This window comes from Equus quagga, chromosome 9 (assembly GCF_021613505.1).
Source record: "Equus quagga isolate Etosha38 chromosome 9, UCLA_HA_Equagga_1.0, whole genome shotgun sequence".
Lineage (NCBI taxonomy): Eukaryota > Metazoa > Chordata > Mammalia > Perissodactyla > Equidae > Equus > Equus quagga.
The window spans coordinates 60,640,055-60,656,629 of record NC_060275.1 but is presented as its reverse complement, the minus strand read 5'-3'; the positions used below and the strand labels follow the sequence as shown (position 1 = coordinate 60,656,629).

The 16,575-nt window shown below is 43.7% G+C and overlaps 1 protein-coding gene across 8 annotated transcripts in view; it reads left to right on the top strand.

Annotated features, from left to right (window-relative positions):
- PTPRM (protein tyrosine phosphatase receptor type M) overlaps positions 1 to 16,575 on the top strand; it is a 773,187-nt gene that overhangs the window by 687,306 nt on the left and 69,306 nt on the right. For all 8 annotated transcript variants that reach the window (XM_046671284.1, XM_046671289.1, XM_046671288.1 and 5 more), the window contains 2 exons: positions 5,951 to 6,027; positions 10,096 to 10,132. In XM_046671284.1, the coding sequence (XP_046527240.1) occupies positions 5,951 to 6,027; positions 10,096 to 10,132 (114 nt within the window). The remainder of the gene's footprint in view (positions 1 to 5,950; positions 6,028 to 10,095; positions 10,133 to 16,575) is intronic.

Here is a 16,575-nt window from a genome sequence, read left to right as displayed (position 1 = left end):
TTGGTTCTCACTATGTACCAGACGCTTACTAATGCATTGCTTATATTAACTCACTTAATCTTCATTTTACAATTGAAGAAACTGAGGCACAGAGAGGTTAAATAACTTGCGCCAGGTCCTACAGCTGGAAAGAGTGAGGACTGGGAGGGAAACCCACAGGTTCTGGCTCCAGAGTCTCGTGACCTTAACCTCTGTGCTGTGTTGTACAGAAGTAAGGATGGAAGAGAAAAGTTGTTGGATAGATGCCAGGGGATTAAGAGTTAGGACTTATTAAGTATTCAGCCTGTTTCCAAACCTTTTCCTGTTTCCTCTTTAAAACAAGGTCAAACTCGTTTTCCCCAAAGAGTGGCTTCTTGGAGTTGTCAGTTCTACCCTGCTCTACTGTTCCCCAGACGAGCATACTGGGTTCCTTCTGGTGTGAACTGCTTAGCTTTAAGAAAGCCATCACTTTTATTCACATAAGAGGGTCATCTCTTTTCAATGGGAACTAACTGTCCTATGTTCCAGGCATTTGACAAGTACCTCACTTGGTCTTCCCAACGCTGCCTGTAAAGCTGCCCGTTACCACCCCCTTTTTACAGATGAAACTCAGCAAGATTCAGAGTTTGTCTAGGTTCACAATTCGTGGGAGTAGTAGAGCCAGCATTCAAATCATGGTCTCCAGGACACCAAAGCCCTGATATTTTCATTTACTATGCAGTATCAACGTGAAATGGCTTTGGAATAACCAAGAAAAAAACACCCACACTGAGAAACAGGATGGTAATTTGTAACTCTAGAGCTCAGGTCTTTTCAGCCTCATCAGTCTGTGTCTCCCAGAAATGCCAAGTCCTTATAGACTTCACCCCTTGGCTTTCATGGTCAATAGTTGACCTATGGTTAACTACACATTCTGCTGAATTTTCCAAACTTTTATACTTGAGCAGTTGAGTTCTCCAAGCTTCCTCCTCCTTTCAACCCAAATGGGAGCTCCTGGCACAGAGAAAGGCCCTTTCCCAGCTGGTTGGCCTACAAAGCAGACTGGCAGGACAGGGCTCAGCCAGTGGACTGTTGGCATTTCTATGGTACTTTTGCCTGAGTAACTGCCATATATGCCACATGCCGGAAATGTCCTCTAGGCTTGAAATTAAGTTTTCCTAAAACGAGTAGTTGATATATGTTAGTCTTCTTAATTGGTATGTGATTCAAGATGAATGAGATTTCAGGACAATATGGTGAATAGCCTTTATGTACTGATTTATTTGACCCCCACCATCTATATTTATTGTTCTTACAGCCAGCTGAGAGCTTGCTTTAAAAGAGGACACCTGAGAAGCCCAGTTTCTGTCAGGAGGCGTCTCAGAGCTCTGAGCAGCGGGCAGAGAAAGCACGCCCGGCTGTAGGAACACATCATCCTACTGCTTGTGCTTTTTCTTTCCCTGACTCCATGTGGGTGACACTGATGCTTTCCTATTTATTTTATTGCTGATTAGGAAGGCTGGTTTTCACATGCACCTGCCAGAAGGCAGAGGATTAACGTGATAAATGCTGACCCATTACAGTCAAGAAGTGCAGCCATGCGATGACCAGCTTCCTCTCCATGGACAAAACTCATGTTCCTGTGTTCTCCTCCACAGCGGGACTCCCTCCTCGAGATTCAGCCCACTCTGACTGCTAAAATGTCTGTCTCCCTGCCTTAAGATACATTCACTTGTCACTGCTCACACTTACTTTATCACTGAAAGAAAGAACACCTCGTAAAACTCACTTCCATAACTCTTAACCATTTCCACTGAGAACATATTAATAATGTATGACCGTTGTCCTCTAGGATCCAGCCATAGAGTCACTGCCACCACTGCCTTTATTCCACCGGGGGGAGGGGAGCAGCCCCTCTCAGGAGAGTCCACCAGCAGAGGAGTCCCAAGGGCTATGAGACTGCAAGTGCACGAGATGTCCTCCCCCTCTGCAGGCGCTGTTTCCTACCACGTCCAGGGTCAGAGTGCAGCGTGAGGAGGTGTTCTATGAGGCACAAAGGGAGAAATAGGACTCATTTTTTTTAAGTGTGGTAAAATATGCATAAGACAAAACTTACCATCTTAACCATTTTTAAGTGTACAGTTGAGTGGGATGAAGTTCATTCACATTGTTGTGCAACCGTCACCACCATCCATCTCCGGAACTTCTGTCTTCCCAAACTGAAACTGCACCCATTAGACACTAACTCCCCATTGCCCCTCCCCCAGCCCCTGACAACGACCATTCTACTTGCTGTTTCTATGAATTTGACCTCTTTAGGTACTTCATATAAGTGGGGACCATACAGTATTTGCCCTTTTGTGTCTGGCTTATTTCACTTAGCATAATGTTCTCAAGGTGGTCTCTTCTTCTTCTTCTTCTTCTTCTTCTTCTTTTTTTTTTTTAGTGAGGAAGATTGGCCCTGAGCTAACATCTGCTGCCAATCCTCCCCTTTCTTACTTGAGGAAGATTGTCTCTGAGCTAACATTCATGCCAGTCTTCCTCTATTTTGTACATGGGATGCCTCCACAGGATGGCTTGATGAGCAGTGTGTAGGTCCACACCCAGGATCCAAACCTACGAACCCCAGGCTGCCAAAGCAGAGCACGTGAACTTAACCACTATGCCGCTGGCCTGGGTATAAAACATTCATATACAATTTAATAGATTGTTGTAAAGCAAACACTCATAAAACCATTCACCAAGCCAGCCCTGATGGCCTAGTGGTTAAAGCGTGATTCTCTCACCACTTTGGTTGCCTGGGTTTGCTTCCCAGTTGTGGAACCACACCACCCATCTGTCACTTGCCATCCTGTGGCAGTGGCTCACGTAGAAGAACTAGAACAACTTACAGTGAGGATATACAACTACCTACTGGGGCTTTGGGGAGGAAAAAAAGAAGAGGAAGATTGGCAACAGGCGTTAGCTCAGGGTGAATCTTTCCCTGTAAAAAAACCCCAAAAAACACAAACCAGGTCTACAACAGGACCATTACCGGCACCCTGGAAAGCCCCAGTGAGCCTCGCTTGATCACAGCTTGCTGCTTCTTCCACTGAGATAGTGGCTGTCGAGTCACCATATTCGTTAGTGTGATGAAGAGTTAAATCTTTGTGCTTGTCTGGGGTGTGTTAGGCAGGACCACTGTGTATGGCAGTGCAGGCTGCGCTGGGAGTGGAGCCCCCTGGGTGGGCACTGTGGCCTTGGGGAAAGGTGCTCTCAGGGATATTCAGAATGGACACCGTGTGCTCTCTGACCACAAGAGGTTATAATCTGGTAGAATCAACTTTAAAATAAACAAAAAGATACTACCATCTATATAAAGAGAAATAAAAACAAGCTTAGTCTTCTTAGGAAATATGCTGTACATTTGTCTTGTCAATTTCATTAAGTGAGCAAAGCAATGAAATTTGGAGAAGTAGCAGCAAAGTTAAAAAAATTGAGGGGTGGGTAACCGGCTGAATAGTAAGGGGGTAATGGGGAACTGTTTCAAAAGCAGTTTGTGTGAGATGAGAGTGCAGTCTTATGAGAGATTGAAGTCACTAACAAGAACATTCCAGAACAATTAGCGAAGCCCAAGGCTGGTAAATCCTGGGGAATGGGCGGCATCATCCTGAGGTCCTAAGAGAAATAAAGTAGGAAAGAGGGAGGATTCTGACAAGGGGGTCCAGTAGATCTAAGACAGCCCTGCTTCCAAGACTGGGAGACTCTAAGGCAGCGCCTGCCTGTTTAAGACTTGCCCGGGAGAGTCACGGAGCACAGGAAGGTAAACCTACCCTCCCTTCAGAGGAGCTGACGGACAGCCTGGTGCTGTGGAAGAGCCGTGATCAGCTCTCTTGTAGCATCTCTCATTCTCAAAGCTCAAATGGCTTCACCAGGGAAATTGCCTGTAGCTCCATTCTGAAATAACTGTGTATGTGCTGGGTCTCCTAACAATACAAAAGCCGCCACAATCCACGCGTGCCCTGCGCCCCGACCACTCACCTCCCCCACAGCCTGGCAAAATATGGAGAGGGAGCCTCAGGTTTTAAGCAAAATATATTCTAGGAAACTAGTTCTTAAAGCAGGTCACCATGAGGAAAAATTTTGACTGCATATGGGTCCATTTCTGGGTTGCTGTTGTCTCTTTGGGCATCAACTATAAAGATAGAAGAAAATTGTGGGGCTTTATTGCACAGCACTTGATAACAACAACTGATGTTATCCATCACTTTCTCTAGCCTAGGCTTTTTTCTAATCTCTTTCTGTGTCTTATAGTCATGCTCACAATAATTCCATGAGGTAGGCACTGCTAATCCCCAGTGTACAGATAAGGAAGCTAAAGCACAGAAAGATAAAGTAAGTTGCCCCAAATCACCTCACACCTGACGTTGGAGCTCCCATGCGTGCCACTACCCGTCTTCTCTTCTGAGCAGAACAGAAAGACAGGGCTTCCTCCAAGTTTTTCTCTTGTCTGGCCCAATGTGTGACCACATTCCAGGTAAACTGATAGAGCCCCGACTACTTGTAAGGCCCTGACGTGAAATAATGTGACTGTCGTGACAGAAGTGTAAAGTCCCACCAGTGAAGGTACGCAGATTTCCTCCTGCCTGCACTGCTGAAAACAGACTCAACATTCCTCCCACAGGAGGCTGAATGTGAGGGACCAATAGAAATGCTGACTCACCCATTAGCACGTCAAGCCAAGGAACAGGTCCAAATCAGCTTCCTCCAGTGATTGCAGACAAAATGGCCTGTCATCTGCAGGTCTGCTGGCACTTGGCTCAAACTGAGGACATCCTTTCACCCCCATCATCCCAAATGAAGCGTGGACAGAGGTAGCAGGCTGGTGGCAGGGCCGCCCACTGCGCCAGCGCCGTTGGAGTGTTGCAAGTGTTCTCCCCAGGCCACCGCTCAGAAACCTCGAGTGCCTCCCTTTCAGAGTGGCTCCTCTTATCTGTCCCAAATATTGGGTTTGTGTGTAAGCTTTAATTGAAAGGAGGGTTCTTCTGCTAAAAAGAATATTCATTTAGGAAAATAATTTTTTAAAGGAAGTATTTTTTTAAAAAACAAAAGTTTCACTTTTTACTGATTTAAATAATATTTTGGGGCAAATCTGCTATGTTCCAGATACTAATCTAGGGGTCAGGAGTAAGCAGTGAGCAAAACAGGGAGAACCCTGCCTTTATAGGGCTTTTAGCACTTTCCTTTTTGAAATACAGATTTCCAAGGAAATAATTGAGAAGTCTCAATAGTATTTGCGGAGAAAATTTTTCATTCAGAAAAAAATTGAAGTATAATGAAGTCACACCACAGTCACAACCCCTCTGCAGCACTTGCTGTGTATCAGACATGCTTGGCAATTTGTGTTCTCAGTGAAACCTTAAAACAACCCAGTTTGGTGAGGCTTGGTGGCATTATTGAGTGGCCTGTAGCCACATGGCTGGTAGGGGACAGCCTTGCTCTACCCGCCAGAGCCCTCTGGTGCAGAAGGAGTGCTTAGAGAACTCAGGGACCATGACTGAGGTTAGAACTGCGTCTGCACCTCCCAGGACGCTGAGCCATGCTCTAGAACCATCATTTGTCAGGGGGGCTGTCATGGGCAACCTTCAAAGTCTCAGGGCTTGCATGCTGATTTAGTGAAGTTGCTAAACTTCCAACCCAAGAAATGATTCTCTTGTGATTCACAGAATTCTACGTAGGAATTTCAGACCTCTGCCAACACTTGACGTCTGTAAATGATCAAAGAATAAGTTAATGAGATTTACTGTAAAATGCAAAGAATCATAAATTCCTCCCAGTCTTAATAGCAAAATAGGAAGTGTAGAAGGTCTGTAGTATTTAGTTCTTGGTTTATCTTTGAAGCAGCGTGGATGTGGATGATCTATCTCTTGCAGTGTGCTTACATCCGGGAGCTCTGAGCAGCCCAACGGATTGCTTTTGCTAATTGTTGTTTTCTTTTCCTTTTTCTTTGCAGATGATCATTCCCGGGTGAGGCTGCAAACGATAGAAGGAGACACCAACTCAGACTATATCAATGGAAATTATATCGATGTATGTATTTTGAAACTGTCAGCAAACCCAACCATTCTGACACATACCACATCGTGTGTCCACTATGAGATTGGTGGACACACGTTGGTCCAACTCCAGAAGCAAACACACATTAATGTTGCCCCATACACCACAGAACTTTACAGTGAAGATATGTCAGCCTATGGGCTGGTGAACTCCTCTGTAACATTCTGTGTCTTCTTTGCTGCCCCGTTCTTATGTGGACTAAGAAGATGTTATTTCCATTTTTTGTCAATAACTTAGATTATTTGGCACTTAAAAAAATGTTTGCATATTAATAGGACAAAACACTCTAATTCCTAATTCGATGATTTGCAATCTCTTGTCATCACTGCACTTTTAAGTTGCCTTCAAAGTACTCTGCAGCTGTTAACCAGGACTTCTGATGCACGCAAGACATGTCATTAAATATGTAGACTCTTTAATTATTGAAGTCTGCTTCTTTGTTCATTCTGCATCATGTTAACTTAATGCCTTACATTAGAATAAATTCTTTAGGAGACAGCATGTTTTCAGTTGAAAGAATGAACGAAATCAAAAGCAGACTGAAAATCAAGGGAAAGTTGCTGTTACCTCCAAGCCCCAAGTTTACATTAAGCAGGTTTCAGCTCCTTTGTAGTTCCCGAGGCAGACTGTGCTTGGACCTCACGCTGTTTCTTAGTCCATCAATACTTCCGTGGACGGGCTTTATCCATGTATGTGGATTCTTTTATTGTCTTGGTTGAGTATTACTCAGATGCTACTAAAAGTACTAGCAACACAATCTCTGAAAGTTATCTAAAAATAACTATAAGAATGTTATTTTTAGTGCTAATTGGAAAGATGTGGCATTTTTATTTATAGATTTGAGAGTGGGGCCTGGGGGATGATTATTTGAAGAACAGTTTATATCTTGTTCTTCAAACAAAGACCCCTACATTTGAAAATGACCAACAACAACCCAACCCAAGTTAGATTTTTTTTTATTTAAGCAGAATTTCTTCCTAAGTTACATTGCATTTATTCCTTTATTCAGCAAATGTTTAATGAGTACCTTACAGGAATGGAGTACTCAGAGGTGTCCAAGACTTGTCACCGTCTCCCCAAGGCCTCCCAATTTAGAAGCTGAAGTAAGAAACATCTTCTCTATGACACTCCTTCTCTTGGGAGATATTCATGCCCCAGTCCCAGCTCCTACAACCCCTCCTGGGTCCTCGAGCATGGGGACAGTGCCCTACTCATCCTCGTATCCCCTGTACCTGTACGTGCCTGAAATATTGTAAGCACGTAATAAGTGTTTGATGAATCACTGCCTGAAGGAGTAAATGTGATCAGAGTAGGCATTGTAGAGGAGGTCATTTGAACTAAGCTTTAAAGAATGAGCGCGTAGAGATACAGAGGAAGGAAACACAAAAGTAATGAAAATATCAGATTAATCGGTTTCAATTTTAACAGAGAAAAGAGTCAATATTCAGGGCCCCTTTATTCACCGTCAGTAAGATCTTACTGAGCACCTGTCATAGGTCAGGTACTGTTCTAGGTACTGGAGTTGTAACTGTGAATAATTCAGACTAAAATCAGAAAACCACCCTCTGACCTAGTGGAGCTGAGGTTCTAATCGGGAGAAATAGATAATAAATGAAATAAGCCAGTTAATTCTATATGGTATTAGAAGGTAATATGTACAATGGAGAAAATAAAAGCCATAAAGGGGGAATAGGAGCACCAGGCTTAGAGGTGGATTGCAATTTTGAATAGAGTGGCTAAACTCAGCTCCACTGAGAAGCTGACATTTGAACAAAGAAGATGAAGGATTGAGCCATGTAGATATCTGGGGAATGAGCATTATAGGCTGAGAAATAGCTCACGAAAGGCCTGACTAAGGAGCATGCCTGGTGCATTTGAAGCAAAACAAGCAGGTGAGTTTTGGTGGAGTGGTGTGAAGGGGGTAGAGTCATAGGTGATGAAGCGAGAGAGGTTGTGGGGCCAGGCAGTGTGAACAATCGTAAGGACTTTAGCCTTTGCTGTGAGATGGGCAGTCATTAGAGGGCTTTGAGCAGACGAGTGACGTGATCTGGAAGCTGAGAGGAGAATAACTGTAGGTAGGTACGAGTAGAAGCAAGGAGACCTGCTAGACGGCTATGGAAGCAATCGGAGAGATGATGGTGGCTTGGCCCAGGTGGTGCACTGGAACGAGAGAATTTGTAGGATCCTGGATCTTTGTTGAAGGCAGAGCGGATGAATTTGCTGACGGATTGGCTAAGGGGTGTAGGAGGAAGAGAGGGGTCAAGGATGTTTTCAAGAGATGGAGTTACCATTATCTGAGAAGGAGTGAGGGTGGAGCAGATTCTGGTGGGAAATAGGGAGGAAATGAGGAATTTAGTTTTAGATGTGTTAAGCTTTGAATATATATTATACATCTAAGTGGAGGTGTTGAGGAGGCGATTGATAACACATCAGGATTTCAGGAGAAAGGCCCAGGCTGGAAGTTAGAATGCAAGACTCATCGTTACACAGATGGTGGTATGGAAGGTCAGGAGACTGGATGAGATCAGCAAGGGAGTGAGTATGGATAGAGGAAAGAGTCCAAGAACTGAGCATTCCAACGTCACCATCAAGATGAAAGGGAAGAATGAACAAATGAAAGAGGAGGAGGAGCCAGGGAGGGAGGAAGAAAACGAGGAAAGGGTGTATCCTGGAGGCCAACGGAGAAGGTATTTCAAGAGGATTAACTGTGTTCCTGCTGCTCATAGGTCAACTAGATGAGGACTGGGAAATGACCATTGTCATTGACGTAGGTAATTCACGGACTGTGTGGACTGTTTCAGTTTAACAAATGAGTTCCTCCTATCTCCTAGCACCTTGCTAGGACTGACATATACAGCGAATAAGTTGGACCAGGGTCTTGCCTTGTGGAGCTTATCAGCTAGCAAGAAATGAGGAATCATCTAAATAATCTTCTTTAGTACATGTCATGATTCTATATTTGAGACCTACAGCAGGTCAGTTGTATAAAAGAATGTGTTTCGGGGCCAGCCCAGTGGCGTGGTAGTTAAGTTCATGTGCTCCACTTCAGCAGCTTGGGATTTGCGGGTTCAAATCCCAGATGCGGACCTACACACTGCTCATCAAGCCATGCTGTGGCAGGTGTCCCACATACCAAGCAGAGGCAGTTGGACACAGATGTTAGCTCAGCAACAGTCCTCCTCAAGAAAAAAAAAAAGGATGTGTTTCCTTGGTTGTTCATTATTGTCAGCTTGCTTTAAGAGCAAAATCTAACAGGTATGCGGTTAAGTTGTCTGAGAAATCTGTATTTCCTCTTCAAGTTTCTTTATTCTGTGTTCCAGCTGGCTTTGGACACAGTATTTTGGGTAATCTCAGGGTATAGAACTGGAAAGTATTGAGGTCCTTGGTGATATATGTTACTGTGTGTAGTGTTCTCTAAATTGGCTTTCTCTTTCGCAGATATTGATCTACAATGTTCTTTTCTCCTTTCGTTCTTTGGTCTCAATTATCATCTTTCCCTCCTCTTATAGGGTCATAATAAGGGGTCTTGCAAAATTTCTGCCTTTTTAAATTCCTGGCCCAGGCTATAGCATCATGGCATGGTATTAGCAGGGTTTAAGAATGATAGTTAGTAGTATTATTGACATAACTGTCTATACTGATATAACCGAATAGGTCTTAAAGCTTTGGCACATTGCCAACAACATCTCAAACACAAATGAAATTCTGTTGCATATTCCCGGTCTGTTTGCACTCTAATCAGAGTTGTGGTTATGTTATTTCAAAGAATCCATAAGTCGTTAGTGTTTATTGCTCATCCATCATCTCATAGCCAGTGTATGGTCACGTCACTCACACCCCCGTGCAAGCGTCAGAACTCTCATATTGCTGCACCTTCGCTTGTCAAGGGGAACTCAGTGGCACTAGGTGTGGTGGTTTAACTTTCGGATGGTGGGGCTGTTGCTATTTGTATGTGCATTCATTTTGGCAAACTTAGCATGTGACTTCTCTGCTGCTTATTGATTTTAAGTTTGTCCAATATTCTTTCTCATTTATTTTTAGGGTTATCATCGACCCAATCATTATATTGCTACTCAAGGTAAGTTTATTTCAGCTTTGCTGTCTTTCTTTGGTTTTTTACCCATTCTCTAGCATTTTGCACCTGCTTCAACCTCCCTCAGAAAGATATCACACACTGCTGTAGCACCATTTATTGCAGTTCTAGTCATTAACACATACACTCTTGTTTTCCCGTCAGAACTTCTGGTAATTTAATTGTTTAGTTAGAACTTCATGTTGAAATCATTAGAAGAAATGTGTTCATTAATTAATTATTGGATTAAATCTACCTTAGGAATTAATATGACATTTGCAAAAATATATATATATATAGATAGATATTCATTCAATTAATAGATACTGAATACTCTCTATATAAAGACCTGTGCTAGTTGCTGCTGGGGATGCAAGCTGAATCCATCAAGCACCCCCTCTCACACTGGTTGTGGTTTAGTGGGGAGGATGTGAGGTGACCTGTACATTAGTACATGCAACACCAATTAAAAACTGCTGCAAGAAGTACAGAGAAAATGCGAAGAAAACTTGGGCAAGAAAGAGGTTACTTTCAGATGAGATGATCCAAAAACAGCTTTGTGGAAGAGGTGAGATTGGGAGGAGAACTTCTAAATGACAGAGACATCACAAGCAAAGATCTGAAAGCAGGAAATTAGTACTCCTGGCTGGAAAGCAGTTGGTGGATCACTTTGATTAAAGAAAATCAAAGGGAAGCTGGAGAAACATCTTGGGGAAGTTCATGGCATGTTTTTTGTATTGTCTTACCCACCGACTATGAGGTAGGTCATCTGTGGAGAATGAGGATCATGAGAGATCTGAGGTTTTCAGGGACGAGTTAGTGAATCAGTGCAAGGTGAACTGAAGAAGTGCTAAGAGGCAGAGAGGACCCAGTTAGGGCTGAAAAGTGTACATTCTCTCCATTTTATTATTTTAGCATTGTTACCAGTGATGCATTATATCCCAGAAGCAGGAACAGGGATATCAAAAGGATGTGACCTGCCAATGGTTAGGGATTGGCAGAGAGATGCCTAACAGAAAGTCAAGGAGCAAGGGAATCAAGGATGCCAAGAGAGCCATGGTTGGAAATTCTAGGCTTGGAGGCAGGGAGGCCAGAGGTGTTCAAAGGGCCACGAGGAGAGAGAAGGAGCTAAAGGATAGAGGCCAGGTTCAGTTCATGAGTCACAGGATGGGAAAAGAGGTGGTTGTACCCAGAGACCAGATGCCAACATTTGAGCAGGACTACCAGTAGAACTTTCTGCAATGGTGGAAATTTTCTCTATCTACACTACCCAATATGGAAGCCCTTATTCACATGTGGCTACTAATACTCAAAATGTATCTACTGCAAATGAACTGAATTTTAAGTTTTAATATTGATTTAAATAGCTTCATTTGGCTATTCGTTACTGGTGGTGTTGGACAGTGTGGCTGAAACGGAGCCTTATCCTCCTCATCCCCACAGCCTCAGTGAGAACCTGGGTGGCACCATGCGTAGAGTCCCCAGTCTCAGGTCATCACTTACGGACTCTACACCTGGTTGACCTCCAAGTATGTTTCCTTCTCTGAAATGAAGTTAGTAATGTCTCCTTCCAAGGTCATTTGCTAGTCATAAGAAACATCGCACAGGGAGTGCCAGCGTGAACTTGGCAAAAAGCGGGCTCTTGCACAGGAGTTGTTCAGGTCTTCAGGAAGCAGGTGCCTGGCTCAAGCTGTCCCATCTGGGACAGAACAAGGATATGTGTCCAGGACCCCTATGTCCAGTCGTGGCTGCCTCCAAACTGAACTAATCAATGCCTTTAGAGGAATGCATCATTAGTTCTTTACATCCATACTAGTGGCTTTCAGAACATTCTAGAGTTAGGGTCATAACCGATCTGAAATAATAAATTTCACAGTAATTTGAAATTAGCAGCTCTTATAAATATATGTGAAAATTTGATCATAAAATATACAAAATACTACTGAGTCCTTGAATGGCAACCCATGTTTTTGTAGATAGCATGCACATAAAGTTAAATTTATTTGAATTTTCAAAGTTGAGGACCTCTAGATTAATGTGACCAGACAGCCAGCTGAAGTTGAGATTGAAACTCCCAAGTCCTATGTGTGGCCCCTGGGCTGGCTTCCCTTGTTCATTCTCAGCCCCTTTCTCCCTGAGGGAGATTATTCTGTGAAGAAAAATGCCTCTAGAGATGTCACTTTCTGGCCCCTTCAGAATTAGTTTGAATGGTGCTGAATTGTCAGCAGTCCTCTTCAGCAACATTCAACCTATCAAGTGCTAATGAGCAAATATATCTGTTGTCAGCTAAGAAATGGCAAATGTAACCAGTTGGTAGTAGACGACCAATGGGCCTGAAAGGAGAAGGGCTCTGCGTAATGCCCTGCTCACCAGTGCATGGCGCCTTCCCCAGTCTGGAGTGGGTTACAGATTGGACTCAAAAACTGCATCTCTGCTATTGGTGCAGGGGGAGAGAGAAAAAGTGAGCAAAGATTTTTAATCTAACCTTCAGGCAAGACAGTAAACATCACATTAAGAGTAATATGTTCAGACCATGATGTTCATATTAAAAAATTATAATCTCGGGGCTGGCCCCGTGGCCGAGTGGTTGAGTTTGCGCGCTCCGCTGCAGGCGGCCCAGTGTTTCGTTGGTTCGAATCCTGGGCGCGGACATGGCACTGCTCATTGAACCACGCTGAGGCAGCGTCCCACATGCCACAACTAGAAGGACCCACAACAAAGAAGATACAACTATGTACCGGGGGGCTTTGGGGAGAAAAAGGAAAAAATAAAATCTTTAAAAAAAAAAAAAAAAAAATTATAATCTCTTTTCCAGTATATGCCATAAGCATATTGTAACTGATGGCCTCAGATTGCCCATATAGAGATTTTTGATCATCTGCAGTAATTGCCATGGAGAGGTGGAACATGCTCGTGGATTGTCTTCTTTAAAAACAAGCACATAAACAACAAATTCTAAGAGTCCAACAAAATAGATGATAAAGACTAATAGGCAGATGCAATTTTAAAGTCTCTCCTTGCTCTTTTTTTCCTATCCTGCAGTGATATAATTCTTTAAAACCTATTCATAGCAGGAACACATGAAACTACATGAATGATCTAATTTACTGACAACCAGTTTTATTCCCAAGAGTGTGAAATACCAAGTTCCTGCAGTACAGAAGACATGTCATGAATTTATCTATTTGGCCTCTATCTCTCCCCCAACTTTATTGATTTTTCTACCAGTAACTGACTTTGACCTTTGATGATAATGGTAATGTTCCTGCAAATTGAAGGGACCACATTCAAGGCAGATCTGGGCTTTTTTAGTGTGTTCTTCCTGTCTCCCCTTCATTTAATGGTTTTCCATCTGGCAGCTAATATATTGATGACCCTGTATTCGCTTCATCACGTCTGCCTGACCTGCTGTTAATGCAATTGTAACATTCAGGATTTATGATTTGACACACCAGGGTTCAAAGGAGAGGAAGTCACGTCTGTTACCGCATGTCCGTACTCAGAGCCAGGGCAGAGGTGGTATTTCAAAAGCAGAGTTCACAGTGGGGGCCAGAGGAGTACGCAGGTGGGTAGGATTGCCCAGAACTAATCATATTTCACAACCAAAAGATACCCCACAGAGACAACATGGGCCACGAGCTCGAGGCACACATTTAGAACGGCTCCTCCAAAATGATTGGGGAGAACATCTGCTGGCCCGTGGTGCACGAACAGGGGGGCCCTGGAGAAGTGTTCTTTTTATTGTTTAGTTTTATTTTTAATGCTGACTTCAAGAGTCCTGCTTTAGAGAACTCAGGAGAGACGGTGCAAGGTAGTTGTGGAAGGAAATGCTGTAAGTCTGTGATGGACATGGCCTGCCCAGCACAGAGTTCCTCTTCCTCACTTCTGAGCTCATCTGTGGGCTGGAGATGCATGGAAGGATCCTACAGGAACTTGCCTGTAAGTCCCTCAGGAGGAGCAGACTGCATCGTGAAATCTGGAGGGCACGTCATAGTCATGTGGTGGTGCAGCAGCACTTGCCTGGGATTTCAGAGGAGCTGGAGATGGGGTAGAGGGCGGTTATGGGGTTTGTGGGGGAGGCAGGTCTTCAGCCAACCTTGAAGGAAAGGTTCCCTTATCAGAGGACAGGACGAGTGAGAGGACTGCCTGCCGCAGTCCAGAAGGAGCACGCCCCCTGCCCCTCAGCAGAAGGCACAGGAGAGAGCTAACTGAGGTGGGAAGGGTCTTCACCTCTGTGCCTCTTGGGTCTTCTTGGCCACTTGTTGAAATGGATCATCTCTCAGGACAAATTCACATGTACACAATTTTACATAGGCGTTCAGACTTAGTAAGATCCAGCCTGAAACATCTGCACAGCCCAGATGAAATCCCCTGAGTCAGAGGGGCTGAGAACAGAGAACTGACAGGTAGGGCGAGGACACTTGTCAGAAGGCTTTGAACAGGCACGTTATCTAATGAAAGGCAGAAAGGCGCGGAGGGAGAAGGAAGGATGTTCCGGCGCCATGTGGTGGCGAAGAGAGCGCTTTAAGGAGAATAATTAGTGTGGAATTATCCTGGAGAGAGAACTGGAAACAAAGAAGATGGGGAGTAAACACAAAAAAATCTGGGATAGAAATGAAGAATTCGGACTACAATAATGGCAGTGGGGCAGTTGCGTTTTTATTATATTCAATGATCTAGGCTACATACGACTAAAATATGTTTTCTAATATTAACTATACTACCAAGTCAAAAACTGCTGATTTCTTAGTATATTTCCTTTTCGTTTAATAAAAAGTGATAAATACATTTTCTTTCTCCATTAGTGGTTTGGGTTGATATGATGCTGTTCTTTCTGAAATTCGGCGTTTTTATTTATCCATTCGTTCAATAAATATTAAATGCCTATAATGCGCTAGACTTTGTGCTATAACTAATTGAATGCATTTTCTATGCTCTGACCATTCTAGATATCACTAGTCTCATTTCGTAAGTAGAATTGAGACCCCTGAGGAGGGGCAGAGGCTGACCACAGAACCAACCTGTAGCTGAGTGCTGCTGGGCGCATGGGGCGCGGTGCTTCTGCCCCTGGGACCCCTCGTGCTGCATGTACGCGGGGTATTCGGCCCTGAGCAGACGCTGAGTCTGTGCTCCTTTTCATGTACTGCATGCTGTACCTGGGCTTTATGAAGCTCAGCCCTCAAAATCATGTGGTTAATCTTTAATAAAAGGAATCTAGGCTCCAACTCCTTTCTTCTAAGTTACGGTGCTTCTCAAAAAAAGCAAATTTTCTACAATACAGTCATATCTTCAAATGCCTCTTAATTAAAACTGTCTTTGATGTTGTAACTTTAACTCTAGAGTGGTAAAATCCACACAACTCCTCTTTTGAGTATAGTTGCCTTGACACGGACTTCACTTCATCATTGCTTTTCTCGGCATTAGGCAGTATGACAGGACTGGCTACTGATTGGCTCCAGTCTCTCTGTCACCATCAGTGTTAGCTCCGTGCAGTACCCTTGGCGAGTCTTGGACTAGTGGGTCTCCAGATAGGTGCCCAGATGCCACGTGGGAACAGGGAGACCCCTGCGTCCCACCACGCGCTCCCCAGGGCTGCCCAGCCTGTGTACCCTGGCCCCCGGTTCCTCACCTTCAGGAGGCAAGGAACTTCTCTCAGTAGCTGGGGAAATCTAGAGAGCCTCTCCCCGGAAAGAAAATTTTAAATGTGCACACATATGCAACATTTTATATAATTTAAGATGGTTCGTGGACACATACCAGCCACTGACTCCCATTTACAAATTATCTCAGGCTGTGTGGACCTCAGAGTAAGAGCTTCACTTTGGTCAGAAACTTAAAGCTATTTTGTAGTAAGACAAAAAGCACAGAGTTAATTAAAAAAAAAAAAGGCATACTTCTTAGGGGTTAAAAAATGTCATAGATTGATGGCCAGCCCTGGTGGCCTAGTGGTTAAGTTTGGCATGCTCCACTTTAGCAGCCCGGGTTCAGTTCCCTGGCACGTACACCACTGTTAATGGCCATGCTGTGGTAGCAGCTCACATACCAAAAAGAGGAAGATTGGCAGCAAATGTTAGCTCAGGGCAGATCTTCCTCAGGAAAAAAAAAAAGACAGTAGTAAATATCATGCTGGGTGTGCTGTTACAACTCATGAAGTTGTTGAGGCAACACCTTTACCTTTGGGCAAAAAAAAAAAGTCATAGATTGTTTATAACTGTGTGAAATATACTTCTGACAGCATCAAAATTATTTACTAGCCTAACCTCTTCCTGAAAGATCCTGGAGTTATTATTATAATCTTTAATATTGTGAACCACGGTCAGTCAAGGCTGGGTTTTCCTGTTTGTCTCAGGCTGGGTTTGCTGGCTGATGTTATCATTTTGCTTTTGTTGCTGAAAAGTTTATGGCTTTGCTCACTTTTCAGCAATTTTAGCATTTATATTAGAAAACAG